Source organism: Rhinatrema bivittatum, chromosome 4, assembly GCF_901001135.1.
Source record: "Rhinatrema bivittatum chromosome 4, aRhiBiv1.1, whole genome shotgun sequence".
NCBI lineage: Eukaryota > Metazoa > Chordata > Amphibia > Gymnophiona > Rhinatrematidae > Rhinatrema > Rhinatrema bivittatum.
This window is the reverse complement of record NC_042618.1, coordinates 236,430,541-236,445,594: the sequence shown is the minus strand read 5'-3', so window position 1 is coordinate 236,445,594 and position 15,054 is coordinate 236,430,541. Positions and strand designations below refer to the sequence as shown.

The 15,054-nt window shown below is 49.2% G+C and overlaps 1 protein-coding gene across 4 annotated transcripts in view; it reads left to right on the top strand.

Annotated features, from left to right (window-relative positions):
- CCDC77 (coiled-coil domain containing 77) overlaps positions 1 to 15,054 on the top strand; it is a 305,397-nt gene that overhangs the window by 43,685 nt on the left and 246,658 nt on the right. For 2 of the 4 annotated variants that reach the window (XM_029599936.1, XM_029599935.1), the window contains exons 2-3: positions 2,328 to 2,383; positions 12,929 to 13,172. In XM_029599936.1, coding sequence (XP_029455796.1) covers positions 2,352 to 2,383; positions 12,929 to 13,172 — 276 coding nt within the window. In that variant the 5' untranslated portion in view covers positions 2,328 to 2,351. The remainder of the gene's footprint in view (positions 1 to 2,327; positions 2,384 to 12,928; positions 13,173 to 15,054) is intronic. The other 2 variants (XM_029599938.1, XM_029599937.1) reach the window with 1 other exon arrangement.

Sequence of the window (15,054 nt, the reverse complement as noted above, 5' to 3'; positions counted from 1 at the left end):
ACCCTAAACGGTGTTTCTGTAGATAGCAGGACGAATTAGCCATGCGGACCCTCCCTCCTCCCTGGTAGTCTACTTCTATTCAGCAACGCTCAAGCTTAAATACAGACCGAGGAGAATCTGTTACTTTCCAGCGTGGGAACATATGCGCAGCCGCAGAGACTGAAAACTCAACACTCTGCTTGGTAAAGCTCCACATCCCGGGCCCTGATTGTCAATTCCCATGACAGCATGGCTAATTCATCCTGCTATCTACGGAAACAACGTTTACGGTAAGCAAACTTGCTTTTATCCACTAATTTCTTTTTTGTTGTAACATTGAAATTCCCAGGAAAAATAAAATAACTGAAAACAAATGCCCCTACAAATAATTAATCTGCCTCTCTAAACCAATGCAAATCCTAAAACTGTAATACTGAAAAATATGTGTATCTTAATAATCCATTTAGTCATTGCATTGCTATATCATCTAATGGTCTCTTGCCCATCTGGCGTTTATTTTTGTCAGGTATTAATCAGAAATTGGATTATGTGACAAATTGAAGAAATTGGATTATGTGACAAAACAATTAACTGGTTCAGATCCTACCTAAACAACAGGTTCTTTCAAGTCCAGATAAAAAACACATTATCAGAAAAATTTAAACTTGAAACAGGAGTACCTCAGGGTTCAGTGCTGTCTGCTACCCTCTTTAACATATATATGCTACCCTTATGTCATCTGCTGGCAGGCCTAGGGATAATACATTACATTTACGCAGACGACATTCAATTAATTCTACCAATAGACGACACAATTGAAAAAACATTAAGCCTAGCTAACATGTACCTAGACATAATTAAACAACTACTAAACCAAATGGAACTGGTTATCAACATTGACAAAACTGAATTCCTTCACCTTGAGAGAAAACATACTAAAATCATTCAAACACCGATAACCCTAAGAAATAACCAAAAAATTGAGCTAGCCGAAAAAGTAAGGAATCTGGGAGTAATAATGGACCCAGAAATCAACCTGAAGCAACACATATCTATAAAAGTAAGAGAAGGCTACGCAAAACTTATGGTCCTCAGAAGATTGAAACCATTACTCACACCTGCCCACTTCAGAACAGTATTGCAAACACTTATCTTTTCCAGCACTGACTACTGCAACACACTCTTACTAGGACTCCCAAGCACATCGATAAGACCACTCCAGATACTTCAAAATACTGCAGCCAGAATACTAACGGGGAAAAAAGAGGAGGGACCATATAACCGAAACTCTAGCAGACTTACATTGGTTACCCATCGAATACAGGATAAAATACAAAGCCTTATGCACCATACACAAACTAATATATGATAAAGAAGCAGACTGGCTAAACACAGCCTTACGAGTACACGTTCCACAAAGAAACCTCCGCTCAGCAAACAAAGCACTACTAACAATCCCTTCAGTAAAGTCAGCAAAATTAACCCAAGTGAGAGAAAGGGCTTTATCATTGGCTGGCCCATACTATGGAACACGATGCCACCCGAACTCAAATTACAGAATAATCTCAAAACTTTTAAGAAAAATCTAAAAACATGGCTCTTTAAAAAAGCCTTCACTAAAGAGTGGGGAGGGTAGAGAGAGAATGAAAGTACAAGGCAATGCAGATGAGAGTGAATTTAATCAATCCTACTTTTAAGAAGTAATATTTCAAAGCGATAGTAACTCAATAATATACCTGGACTTGACCAACATTACTCAAATAATGATTTTATTTATGAAATTGTAACCGAACTTTATTGGCACCTGTTAGAATGTAAGATATTCTACATTTACTTACCTTAGTCTATGTGCCTATTTGTAAACCGTTGTGATGGTATATAACTTAGCGACGGTATAGAAAAGTTTTTAAATAAATAAATAAATAGTCATCTGGTTGCAAGTTTTAGGAACCCATGTGGAGTCGTCAATTTAATTTTTAGTAATAAGACAGTGTTAGTGCAGTTAGTGCAGGTAGTAAAGCTGTGTTTAAAAAAGGATTGGATAAGTTCTTGGAGAAGAAGTCCATTACCTGCTATTAAGTTCACTTAGAGAATAGCCACTGCCATTAGCAATGGTAACATGGAATAGACTTAGTTTTTGGGTACTTGCCAGGTTCTTATTGCCTGGATTGGCCACTGTTGGAAACAGGATGCTGGGCTTGATGGACATTTGGTCTGACCCAGTATGGCATTTTCTTATGTTCTTAGCTTTAAAGGCCTTGCCCATCGATTCCTTACTTTTTTCATATATTTTGCTACTGTAACTAAAGTTAAAATGATTTTTTCTGGTCTTTGTTCTACATATTCAGGTAATTAGAAAAACACTGTGAAACATGGATACCCCACAAAATTCCATCCCCAAAAGGTAAGATCATTCTTACATGTGGTTACCTTAAGGCAGTCGATGACAATGATTAGAACAGAGAAGCTCAGTAGCTCTTGACAGGATATAGGAGCAAATTATGGATTTTCAAATAAATGCTAAGATAGTATCGAGACATAAACTTTCTTTTCCTTCTGCAGCAGAGTAGGTGAAATGTGCATTCATTATTATCAGACTAAAAATCCATAACTGCCCTTTAGATTGAACAAAAAAATTCTAAAATGAAGTCTGATACTTTCAAAAGTTAATATTATAAAGAATTTTTTTTTATTGTTTATAATTTTAACAAATATACTTTAAGAAAAAACATCTTGATTTGAAATCAGAGATAACACAGGAAAAGAACAATGCAAAAACAAGGTAAATATTCTTAATATCTCTGTTCCTACTTCAAGTCCTCAATAAGAGGATCCAGTGTAGCGCTTGGAGGTGGATCTTTGTCCTGGGACAGTAGGGGACGGCTCCCTGGTCGGACCCAGGAAGCTCCTGCCACCAGGGGGCGGAGCACAAGAGGAGACAGAGGCTAGCTGGAGCTTCACCACTGGAAGCCCGAGGTGGGTGGAGCCTGTAGGGACCGGGCTGCTTGGACTTAGGTGGGCCTCGCAGGTTCTCCCAGAAAGGAAATTCAAAGGTGTGCCCACCAAAATCAAGGGTGTGCGGTCGATGTCCGGGTTGGAAGTCTGTGGACACAAGGAAGGTCAGAACAGAGTCTGCGATGACAAGGCGAGGAGCAGAGCTAGACTCAAGGAGGCGTGGTCAGGAATAGCTGTGGTCAAGATCCAGAGGTCAGTCCAAGAGTAGTCAATCAAAGCAGGGGTCAGGCGTAGTCGAGGAGGCAGGCCGAGGTCATGTTCCAGAGAGCAGATGTAGTCAAGGAGAAAGGCAGAAGTCAGGTTCCGGAGGGTAGGCGTGAACAAGAAGCAGACAGTGGTCAACGAAGTCAAGGACAAGCCGAGGTCAGTACCAGAGAGTCAGTCCGAGAGGTACTACCTGGGGAGACATAGGAGAAGACAGACGCTGGAACAAGACTGGAACAAGCGATGAGACACGTAGGCAAACTAGTACACACACAGTGTTGACCCAATTGCCAAGGCAAGGAAGTGCAGGCATGTACTTCCTTATATGCGAGGTTCAATCAGGGCACGCTGAGGAGCTAGGACCCACCCCTGGCCCTATAAGGGACTGGGCAGTCCACACGGGTGCGTCTAGGGGCGGGGCTGACGTCATGGAGGGCGCCGCACCTCGGCGTGAGGACGGCCGTGTTGAAGGCCCGGCAACCGCCGCCGCGGGACGCCAAGGCCTCGTGGAACTTGTAGCCGCTGCGGGGGAGGCCGACCCGGGGCCAGCAGAGGAGTTAGTGAGGTGAGCTGACCTGTGCGTGGATGGGGTGCGCAACATCCAATACCACAACCTCAGGCAAAATTAATCAAAGAGAGAGGAAAAAACCTGCTGTACGGAGTGCTACTCTATTAATACGGATCTAAGTGCTGGCAATTACACTCACTCAGACATGATAGGAGAAGAACTAAGAGCTGGTACACCTTTATCTGAAAGAAAAGTAGAGAGCTGGTTTGGCAGGAAAAAGGAATAGGAAAAACCCTGATACTTAATAATACATTTACAAGGAAATTTAAGCAAAAACATTGCTCCAAGCTCTATAACCTTAGGCCTTAACAGTAAAAATTGTTTTCTTCTTTTTGCGTTGCCCTAGACAAATTTGGGAAAATACTAATTTTGAGACCCATAAAAGTCTCTAAACAATATCGAAAAACATTTTCAATTTCCATTCTTTATCAGTTTCCAAAATGAAGAGACAGAATCCTTCTGCGATGTTTCAAGAATTTCCGTAAGGTTTAATTGAGGAGTCACTACAGGAGATAAAACCTGAACTACTTTTTGATCTGCAGAATCCTTCTTTTTAAAAGGATTTTAAAAAGATTTTTTTAAAGGACTACTTTTTGATCTGCAGAATCCTTCTTTTTAAACTCCTGTTCCCTGTACGTACCCGGATCAGTCCAGACTGTGGGTTGAGCCTCCTTTCCTGCAGGTGGAGACAGACTAAAACTGAAAGGATATCCTATATGAGGACAGAGCCTATCCTTTAACCCTTCAGTATTCATCTGTCTCCAGCAGGTGTAGCAGCTCACCCTTCGGTCTCCTGCTCTAGGCTAGTCAGCCTTTTCTTTTCTTCATGGATCAAGCAAGTACTTATTCCTTAGGGATCTAGTGTGATCTTCTTCCTGTAAAAAAAACAAAACAAAAAAAAACTCTGACAGGGAGTTGTAGCTTTTCTTTGGTGCAGGAGACGGTCACGTCTCCTGGCTCTTGCCGGATTCAGGGGGGCTTTGCCCCTTGTGCACTGCATAGCCTGAGTTCGTAGCCGCTTCCAGGTGTGGGGACCGAGTCTGAAGGTCCAGGTCTAGTCTCCCCCTCCTCTGGCTGCTGAAGGGGCTTAGTTCCCCTCTGCTGTGCTCAGTCTGTATTTAAAAAAAAAAAAAAAAAGACCAAAAAAACAGTTAAAAGTATTCAAAGTGCTTTTTAACTTACCTTACAGCAGTAGACCCATTTTGTTTTTCATTTTGGTCTTCAGAGAGCTTCAACCAGCAGCCAGAAAGGCAGGAGTCAGCAGGATTCCCTCCTGCTTCACTCCGGGCCTGCAAGCTGCCAATCAAACTTTTTTTTCTGCAGTTTTTTTCTTCAGAGCAGCTCTCTTTATGCCGAGGCAGGCTGCCTGCCTTTCCTGTGGTCAGCCCTTGTCGCGATTTTTGCGAGAGGGTCTCTGTTCTGCTTGCCTGCCGGCAGGGCAGGCAAATTTAGTCTGGGGATCGAGTCCCCACAGCATGGCCAGGCCGATTTTTCAGCGGCTCTGTTTTCGGAACTGCCTGGGGGTGGGGCCGATTTTTTTTCTCAGTCTCTCCCCGATTTGGGCCCCGTGGGCCCCCAGGATGAATTCCCTGACCCCCCTCGCCCCCCCTCCCCCACCCGGGAAATCAAGGGCCCGTTTTTCAAGGGAATTTGTCCTCCTCCTGCATAAATCCTATTTAGCCAGCCTGCAGGAGGAGGAAGGTCCCCCCCCTTGACCCCCCCCCAGCAAAAAAATAAAAAAATTCCCTGCTCCATGCCGTTGACTGTTGGCCCGGCTGCGGAGCCCCCAGGGCCTATTCGGATGCGGGTGGTACCGGGAGTGCCCCCCCCCCCCGGTGGACCCGGTACTCCCGGATCCTGACTCCTCCCTTGATGCAGAGGGTACCCTTCCTTCCCTGGAGGGGGACGACCTCAGGGTCCTATGGATGTTCCGCAGGGAGGAGCTGGAACCCCTCATCCGTTTTGTCGTCCAGGAATTGGGGTTGGAGGGGCCCCCCATGGAAACCCTTACGGCCTCTTTGCCTAAAGATATGGACCCGGTCCTGGCGGGACTCAGGGCTCCGGCTACGCCTTCCCTTTTCATCCCATGCACAAGCTGTTGCTCCTGCGGGAATAATGGGAGGCTCCCGAAGCGGGCCTCTGGGTGGTGCGGGCCATGGATATGCTCTACCCCCTCCCGGAGGAGTGTTTGGAAATTTTAAAAAAATCCCTCCGTGGACTCCTCTGTCTCTGCGGTCACCAAACATACCACCATCCCTGTGGAGGGATCGACAGCCCTGAAAGACGCCCTGCACCGCAAGCTCGAGGCCCATATGAAGCGCATTTTTGATGTCTTGGCACTGGGGGTTCGTGCGACTTTTTGCAGCAGTCTCATGCTACGGGCATGTCTCAGGTGGGTTCAACAGTTACTCTGCAACCAGGACCTCCTGTCGGCAGAGGCGGAACAGGCTGAGCGTCTTGAAGCCTATGTCGCTTATGGGGCTGATGCGCTTTACGACCTCATTCGCGTTCAGTCTAAGGCGATGGCCTCGGCGGTCTCCGCCAGACGACTGCTCTGGCTGCGCAATTGGTCAGCCGATCCGTCCTCCAAAGCCCAGCTGGGCACGTTGCCTTTCAAAGGTAAGCTCCTTTTTGGTGAGGACCTCAAGAAGCTTAAGGATTCCTTGGGGGACAATAAGGTTCATAAGCTCCCGGAGGGCACGGGCAGGGGTTCTCTTTCCCTAGCTCAGTGTTTTGTTGTAGAATGAGGCATTTTTTGGAAATTAATCCCCAGACTCGATCAGAGTTCGCTCATGCACTGCCAGCAGGGTCGGCCATCTTGGATCCCCTATATTATAAAGAAGTTTTAACAGTTGTTCATGGCTCCTATGAGTCATCTGTTATGAATGATATAGTGTGTGGAATTAATAACTGAACTTTTCCTAGCTTGTAGCAGATGGACTCAAAACAAGTGGGTATAGTGTGCTTGTGCTAGCAGTTGGAGACGGATCTGACGTCAGCACGGGTACATATACTCCCGCAGGAAGTGCAGCAATTCAGTAATTTCCGTCTCCAAAGCAGTTTGGAGCTACTTCACGCTTGCTGAGCGTTTTTCCAAATTCTAACGTCTAAATTCATAGAAGACACCTACCTGAAGAAGAGCCCCGCACTCCTGCGGTGATACCATTCGGTCCCTCGCCCAGTTGAGTTTCCCAAGGCGATTTCCGTGGTCCCTCGGAGGTAAGTGCCTCGGTCCGGTGGCCGAATCGCGGCAGGGACCTAGCCCCCGAGTGAGAAGGGCTCAAGCGCGGCTTGGCCCCCGAGCGAGACGAGTTCGGACGCGGCCTAGAGGCAGCCTCGGTCCCGGCGTGGACTTGACCCCCGAGCGAGACTAGTTCGGGCGCGGCCTAGAGGCAGCGGGTGCACCTCCTCGAGCGCGGCGGTGACGGTAATCACCCTCTCCCCCTGCAGCTGGAGACTGCCCGGGTTGCAGCCGGGAAGCGCCGAAGACAAGGTAAGGTGTACATTTTCTTGTTGGTCTCCGAGGAACCGAGGAGTAGCAGAGTCTGCCTACGTGGCAACCCGCCAAGGGGGTTGCCATTTTGCCTGTCTGCTTCTGGATAGGCGCACGTCCCGTCGCTAAGCGCATACTGTTCGGTGCCCGTCGCTAAGCGCATTACTGTTCGGCGCCCGTTGCTCAGCGCATACTGTTCGGCGCCCGTCGCTAAGCGCATACTGTTCGGCGCCCGTCGCTCAGCGCATGCTGTTAGGCGCCCGCTGCTAAGCGCACGTTCATAGGCGCCCGCTGATAGGCTCCCGCTGATAGGCGCACGTTCATAGGCTCCCGCTGATAGGCGCACGTTCATAGGCTCCCGCTGATAGGCGCACGTTCATAGGCGCCCGCTGATAGGCGCCTGCTGATAGGCGCACGTAGCGCATATTGGTAGGCGCACATCTTTCGCACATATTACAAAGCGCAGACTCTAGCTGAGTTAACAGACGAGATGGAGCGTAAGAGAGCCCATGCGTCAGCGGAGCCGGCACCTCCGGAATCAGGCATAAGCCTCTGCTCTGCATGCAACCTCAGAGCCACACAGAGCGAGGAAGCAGACTCCCTATGTGCCCAATGTGAAGAGGCCCTGGGAGTTCCAGGCCAGGACCGGTCGCAGCCCAGCGTACTTGCCAGTTCCTCAGGGAACACCCCGGACCTAGCAGGCAGCAGGGAGCTGCCAGGAAACCAGAGAGACCTGGTGCCCCTAAGGCCAGATCCGGCTTCGCTTTCCTGGGTGGAATTATTCAAAGGGATTCATGCCTTTGTCACAATGCAGGCTGCGCCCCGAACGGGTCCATACGTACCGGATGACCCGGTCCCTGGACCCTCAAGGCCTAGGCACGGCCACTCGCCACCCGGAACCCCCACTTATGGGGATTCAGATTGCCCTGAGGAAGACGAAGAGCCCCCCGAGGAGGGAGAATTTCCCTCGGGGATTGAACCATATCGAACCATGAGGTGCTTCTTTCTGAAAGAGGATCTTCCAGGCCTGATCTCTCAATGCCTGTCTGAACTGGCTCTTCTGGGCCATGACACCCCAGGGGAACCGAGAATGAAACCCCTGTTATAGAGGGCCTGCGTCAAATGACTCACCATTTTCCCCTCCTACAAGCAGCACAGCAGCTAATCGATCTGGAATGGAATGCGCCGGAGGCCTCATTCAAAGGGGGTCGGGCCTTGGCTGGCATGTATCCCCTAGACCCGGCAGCTAAAGAAATGCTGGCGTGCCCTCAGGTAGACGCCATAGTTAGCGCAATTGTGAAGCGCACCACCATTCCAGTGGAAGAGGGGACGGCCCTCAAGGATACACATGACCGGCGCATGGATGCCATTCTGAAACAAGCCTTTGAGGTGGCAGCCATGTCCCTACGAATTGCGACCTGCAGCACAGTGGTGACGCGTTCCTGTTTATCACAGGCTAGGAATAACACCCCGGGAGAAGAGATGGAATCAGCTCTCTCGTTCCTCACTGACGCAGCCTCCGACCTAGTCTGTACGGCAGCCAAAGGAGTATCATCCGCAGTGGCAGCCAGGAGGCAGCTCTGGCTACGTAATTGGTCGGCCGACTCCTCTTCCAAGACACGTCTCACGAGAATGCCCTTTAAGGGATCCCTCCTGTTCGGCAGCGACCTCGAGAAACTGGCCAATAAATGGGGCGCCTCTCCATTACCCTGTCTACCAGAAGACAGGCCAAGGAGGAGCCAGCGCCCTTTTCCTAGACCATCCAGAGGTAGGAACTCTCAGCGCTTCAACCCTTACAGGACTCGCTACCAAGCACCTCGTCCACAGGCCAGGAACCAGTCCTTTCGGACTAAGCGCAACAAGAGGGGAACCGGCTCAGGTTCGGGTCCCGGCCGTACCCCACAATGACAATCAGCCGACCCATCCGGGGGTAGCAGCCATAGTGGGCAGGCTAACCCTCTTCTACCGCAGGTGGGTCGAGATTACCTCTGACCAGTGGGTCCTCGCCATCATCCAAGAAGGGTATTACCTGGACTTTCTTCGGCTCCCGCCGGACAAGTTTGTGGAATCTCCTTGCTCACCTCTCAAGAGGACGGCACTAGAAGTTACCTTGCAGAGGCTCCTGTCCCTAAAAGCCATAATCCCAGTGCCTGCAGGGGAGATAAATTCTGGGCATTATTCCATTTATTTCATAGTGCCCAAGAAGGAGGGCACTTTCAGGCCCGTCCTGGACCTCAAGTCGGTCAACCGACAACTACAGGTCCCCAGCTTTCGCATGGAAACCCTGCGGTCTGTCAAAAATTCAGTACAGCCAGGGGAGTTTCTCACATCCCTAGATCTGTCTGAAGCCTACTTGCATATCCCAATCCATCGGGATCACCAGCGCTATTTACGCTTCAAAGTCCTGAACCAACACTTCCAGTTCCGAGCTTTACCCTTCGGGTTGGCCACCGCGCCGCGGACCTTTACCAAGGTCATAGTAGTAGTGGTGGCGTCCCTCAGGAAGGAAGGAATCCTCGTCCATCCCTACCTGGACGATTGGCTGATCAGGGCAAAGTCACCGGAGGAGAGCCACCAGGCAACCAACAGAGTTATAGCTCTTCTGGAAAGCCTAGGATGGGTAGTAAACTTGAACAAGAGTTCCCTACAGCCTTCTCAGTCGCTGGAATACCTAGGAGTCCGATTCGACACCCAGGAAGACAAGGTCAGCCTGACCTCCAAGAGAAGATCAAAGCTCCGGAATCGTCTGCAGGCCCTGCTGAGCGCCACCCAGCCCACAGCTTGGGATTACTTACAGGTCCTCGGCCTTATGGCATCCACTCTGGAGGTGATACCATGGGCGCGAGCTCATATGAGACCGTTACAACGCACCCTCCTATCTCGGTGGAGCCCACGATCACAGAACTACACCGTACACCTACCTCTACCAGCCAGAGTGCGGAATCAGATACGGTGGTGGTTGCAGCCCGGCCACATGAGCCGGGGGTCAAGAATGTCCTCCCCAACCTGGACCCTGCTCACTACAGATGCCAGCCTGAACGGATGGGGAGCACATTGCGAAGAACTCACCTCCTAAGGGCGGTGGAACAGAGAAGAGTCGGGGTGGAACATCAACCGACTAGAGGCACGGGCAGTCAGGCTAGCGTGCCTGCGATTTGCCCACAGAATTCGCAACAGAGCGGTCAGAGTGATGTCAGACAACGCCACCACGGTGGCATACATCAACTGACAGGGCGGAACCAGAAGCCAACAGGTATCCCTAGAAATAGCCCCCCTGATGACTTGGGCAGAAGCAAATCTCCAGGACATCTCCGCCGTTCACATCGCCGGGAAGGACAACACCACGGCAGACTTCCTCAGCAGAGAAAGCCTAAATCCAGGGGAATGGCAGCTGTCGCCCACAGCTTTCCAGATGATTGTGGATCCGTGGGGGACGCCGGGCATGGACCTACTAGCAGACAGGTCCAACGCTCAAGTACCCAGATATTTCAGCCGCAGGCGGGATCCGCTATCCCAGGGGATCAATGCCCTGGTACAGCCATGGCCTCAGGGGATCCTGCTATATGCCTTTCCTCCATGGCCCCTGCTGGGCGCCATTGTACACAAGATTCAGCGGCACAGAGGCCTAGTTCTTCTAGTGGCCCCGGACTGGCCAAGAAGACCCTGGTACGCAGACATGAGAAGATTACTGGCAGGGACTCCATTTCCTCTGCCTCCACACAGGGACCTGCTGCGGCAAGGTCCCATCCTTCACGAGGATCCAGCTCAATTCTCTCTTACGGTCTGGCCATTGAGAGGGCTAGACTGAAGAAAAGAGGATACTCGGGGCCGGTAATAGATACACTCCTCCGAGCACGCAAGTTCTCCACATCACTAACATATATAAGGATCTGGAGAGTATTTGAAGCCTGGTGCGAAACTCACAGCACCAATCCACATGCCGCTAAGATCCCTATCATTTTGGATTTCCTGCAAGATGGACTTCAGAAGGGTTTGTCCCTCAATTCCATAAAGGTTCAAGTGGCAGCTCTATCCTGCTACGGTCCCCGGAGTGACGGCAACAGCATCGCCACACACCCAGATGTTTCACGTTTCCTGAAAGGAATCAAACACATTCGCCCGCCACTGAAGTGGCCAGTACCCCTGTGGAACCTCAACCTAGTGTTGGAATTTCTAGCGGGACACGCCTTTAGACCACTTCGAGGCCTGTCCCTCCGTTTGCTAACCTTGAAGATGGTGTTCCTGCTGGCCGTATGCTCAGCACACCGCATGTCAGAGCTACAAGTGGTGTCCTGCCGTGATCCGTTTCTCCGAATCACTCCAGAGGCCATCCATCTTCGCACGGTTCCTTCCTTCTTACCCAAAGTAGTCTCACACTTCCACCTCAACCAAACCATATCCTTGCCTACCACGGAAGGTTTGAAGAAGTCAGAAGAAGGTCGAATACTACGCCATCGCGACATCGGCAGGCTACTGTCCAGATACCTGGAAATGTCAGAAGCAGTATGAAAGACGGACCACCTGTTCGTCCTTCACAGCGGGAAGAAGCAAGGGGAAGCGGCCTCACGGGCAACCATCGGCCGCTGGATCAAAGAAGTTATCAAGGCAGCCTACGTAGAAGCAGGGAAACCACCGTCTCTACGGGTCAAGGCTCACTCTACCAGAGCGCAAGCAGCCTCTTGGGCAGAAACTAGGATGCTGTCGCCTGCAGAGATATGTAAAGCGGCGACGTGGTCCTCCCTCCAGACTTTCTCCAGATTCTACCGTCTGGATGTCCAGGCCAGGGAGGACACAGCATTTGCGAGGGCAATCCTGAACGGACCTCAGGCAGCCTCCCGCCCAGTCCGGGAGTAGCTTTTGTACATCCCACTTGTTTTGAGTCCATCTGCTACACGCTAGGAAATGTAGAGATTACTTACCTGATAATCTCCTTTTCCTTAGTGTATGCAGATGGACTCAGCATCCTGTCCGGCTGCCGGTATACATGGGGATTCACAGACTCACGGTAAGCCATGTTTTCTTATATAGGGCATCCACCCTGCCGGGTGTCGACGCCTTCCGGTTGAGAACACTGGCGGTCTCCAGTTACTATCAATCGGTCAGGGTAATCCTGTTCATTTAATCGATCGGTCAGTTACACATATATCCATAAAGCTTTTGCAAGGAAGATTACTGAATTGCTGCACTTCCTGCGGGGGTATATGTACCCGTGCTGACGTCAGATCCGTCTCCAACTGCTAGCACGAGCACACTATATCCACTTGTTTTGAGTCCATCTGCATACACTAAGGAAAAGGAGATTATCAGGTAAGTAATCTCTACAACAGATTCCACATTACCTGTTGTAAGAGGATTATACCCAAGTTATACCTGCTGAACCAATGTTTTGGGACATTTCAATAGTATGGCCTGCTGAAAAAGTGCTGCTATTTTTAGAAATATAATTGAAAGAAAGATGTAAAAGAATGCCTTAACATTTTTACTGTCAAACAAAACCTACTAAAATTTGCAGTACAGTAGTGAGTGAAAAATATGTAATTGTTCAATGAAAATGGAAGTACAAATACAGTATACTATAGGGAGTCAAGATGTAATATTTCTGTAGTTTGTTAGACTATTGTCAGTTGTTAACTAGTATTTCTTTTTCAGATCTCTCATATCTGAGTTAGTCCATTGTCATTGTACAGGTACCAATCAGGATCATCACTTGACTCGTCTCATAGGTACTCTGCTTTTCCTGCTCCAGAAAGGGGGGATTCTACTCCACTTCCCTCCATCAATGAGCGTCTGGCATTCTTGCGTCCATCCAGAGAACTATTGGAATACTATCGCAAGAAAATTGCTGAGTTTGATGAAGAGCATGAAGAGCTTGTGAAGAGACTAGAGAAATACAAATCAACCAATGAGGAGCAGGTGAGAGAGAGGACACTGGGAGAGAATCCTGTTTCTGTACCCTCTTCACTCTGCTCACTAATGAAAGAGACTTTATTATAGGATCTTTGAAATGAATCACAATTCCATTTCATCCTGCTACACCAGTCAAGTTAAGACAAGTGGGTTATGTCCCCCTACCTGCAGATGGAGGCAGAGAATACAATTTTCCTTGGTGACATCATTGCCACTATTTAGAAGTGGTGCAGCACAGGAGTAACTCAGTATTTTCTGCTTCCAGCAGATGATAGGATATATTGGTATGCAGCAGGATTTTCACTAGGCCTGCCTCCCCTTTTTTCTTGTGGTTCGGCGGCAGCAGCAGTAGTTAAGGGCCAGGCGCCAGGTATGCTCAGTGTTGCGAGCCCGCAATGAGAGCTCTGTTTCAAAGGGGACTTGCTAGAGCCCAGAGGGGTTTAATTTGGAAAGTATTAAAATATGTGAAGGAGTCCTGTGTTTAAAAGATCTTCCTCAAATTACTTCCCTCTTCTCCCCCACCCCCCATCTACTTCAGCTCAGACTTGAAGGCTTGCTAAAGTTGGGGAAAAGAAAAAGGGAACAAAAGGAGCTGAGGTGACTTGCCTGCTTTGGGTAAGTGATTTGGGAAAGATTTTGTTTTTCATCTGGCTCTGATTTGTCTGTCCCGCACTGCTTGTGTGAGGGAGGGAAATATGCCTTGGCCTCCTCGTGAACAAAATGAAGCTTGGCTGCCACTAAGGAACCTGCAGATGGAAATGCGCTGCTTGTGTGATAGGCCTCATTTGTGCTTTGTGCCCCTGAAATGGGGAGGTTCCTGAGGAGTCGTCTTGGGCCTTGAAATATTTGGCCAGTGAAGAAAGGACTCCTTAGATATGCCATGGTCAGAGCAGAATCGCTAGCTTGGTGGGTTCGGCTGCCTTTTTGGATTCTCTTGGTGAGTCTCCCAACCTCCCAGCTCCAAGAGAATGATTTGGAGGGGTTTGGTTCTTTGGGGGATCCCCTGGTGTTAGCCCCTGTTGGAGTTAAAGCAAGTCCACCTCTCCCTCAGAGTGTGCATTCTCTGAAAGATTATCCTGAATTGTTTTAGATTTATGCACCAGTTCTCTATGGTTCAGAAGCCTGGTTTGGAAGGGGAGATCTGCAGATCCAGAGCTTTGCTCCAGGCCTCAGGTGGGGATTAAATGCCCTGTAAACCTAAAACAAAATTTCTTCAGAAGGCTGCTTTTTCTTTTACTGACGAGACACTCTTTGAGAAAGCTAGCTATGCTTCCTTGGAGGAGGGAAAGAAGCCCTTGGAGACAATTGTTTGTCTCTTTCATAAGGATAAGATTGGGACACTATTCAATCTGTTTCATTGTTGTGAATTGCTGTTCCCAAAGTTGAGGGGACTCATGATTTCTTAGCGTCCAGTCAGATGAACTCAGAACAAGTGGGTTATGCATCTCTACCAACAGATAGAGATGGAGCAAACTGGCGGCACAGTATATATACCCCTGAAGTGACAGCCTGCCATTATTCTCCATCTCCAGAAGATGGTGGACATGCATCTGCCTACTGGGGATTGCTTCAGTTTTAAGAAGGAGAAATAAGGAAAATAAATTCGCCCCACTCTCCTGCGGTGATACCAAAAGGTCCCGCCCCCAGTTGAGAATTCCTGAGGTGATTTCTGTGATCCCTCAGATGAGTGCCTTGGTCCAGTAGCTGGGTTTTCATCCGGCGTGGACTTAGCTGTTAAGCAGCTGAAAGGCAGCGGGTGCAGGAAGCCGAGCGTGGCAGTGATGGCATATGCCCTCTCCCCCTGCAACCGGAGACTGTCTCTGTACTCAGCCAGGTAAAGTTAAGCTAAAATAAGTTTAAAAAAATAAATAAATACAAATTACAGAGA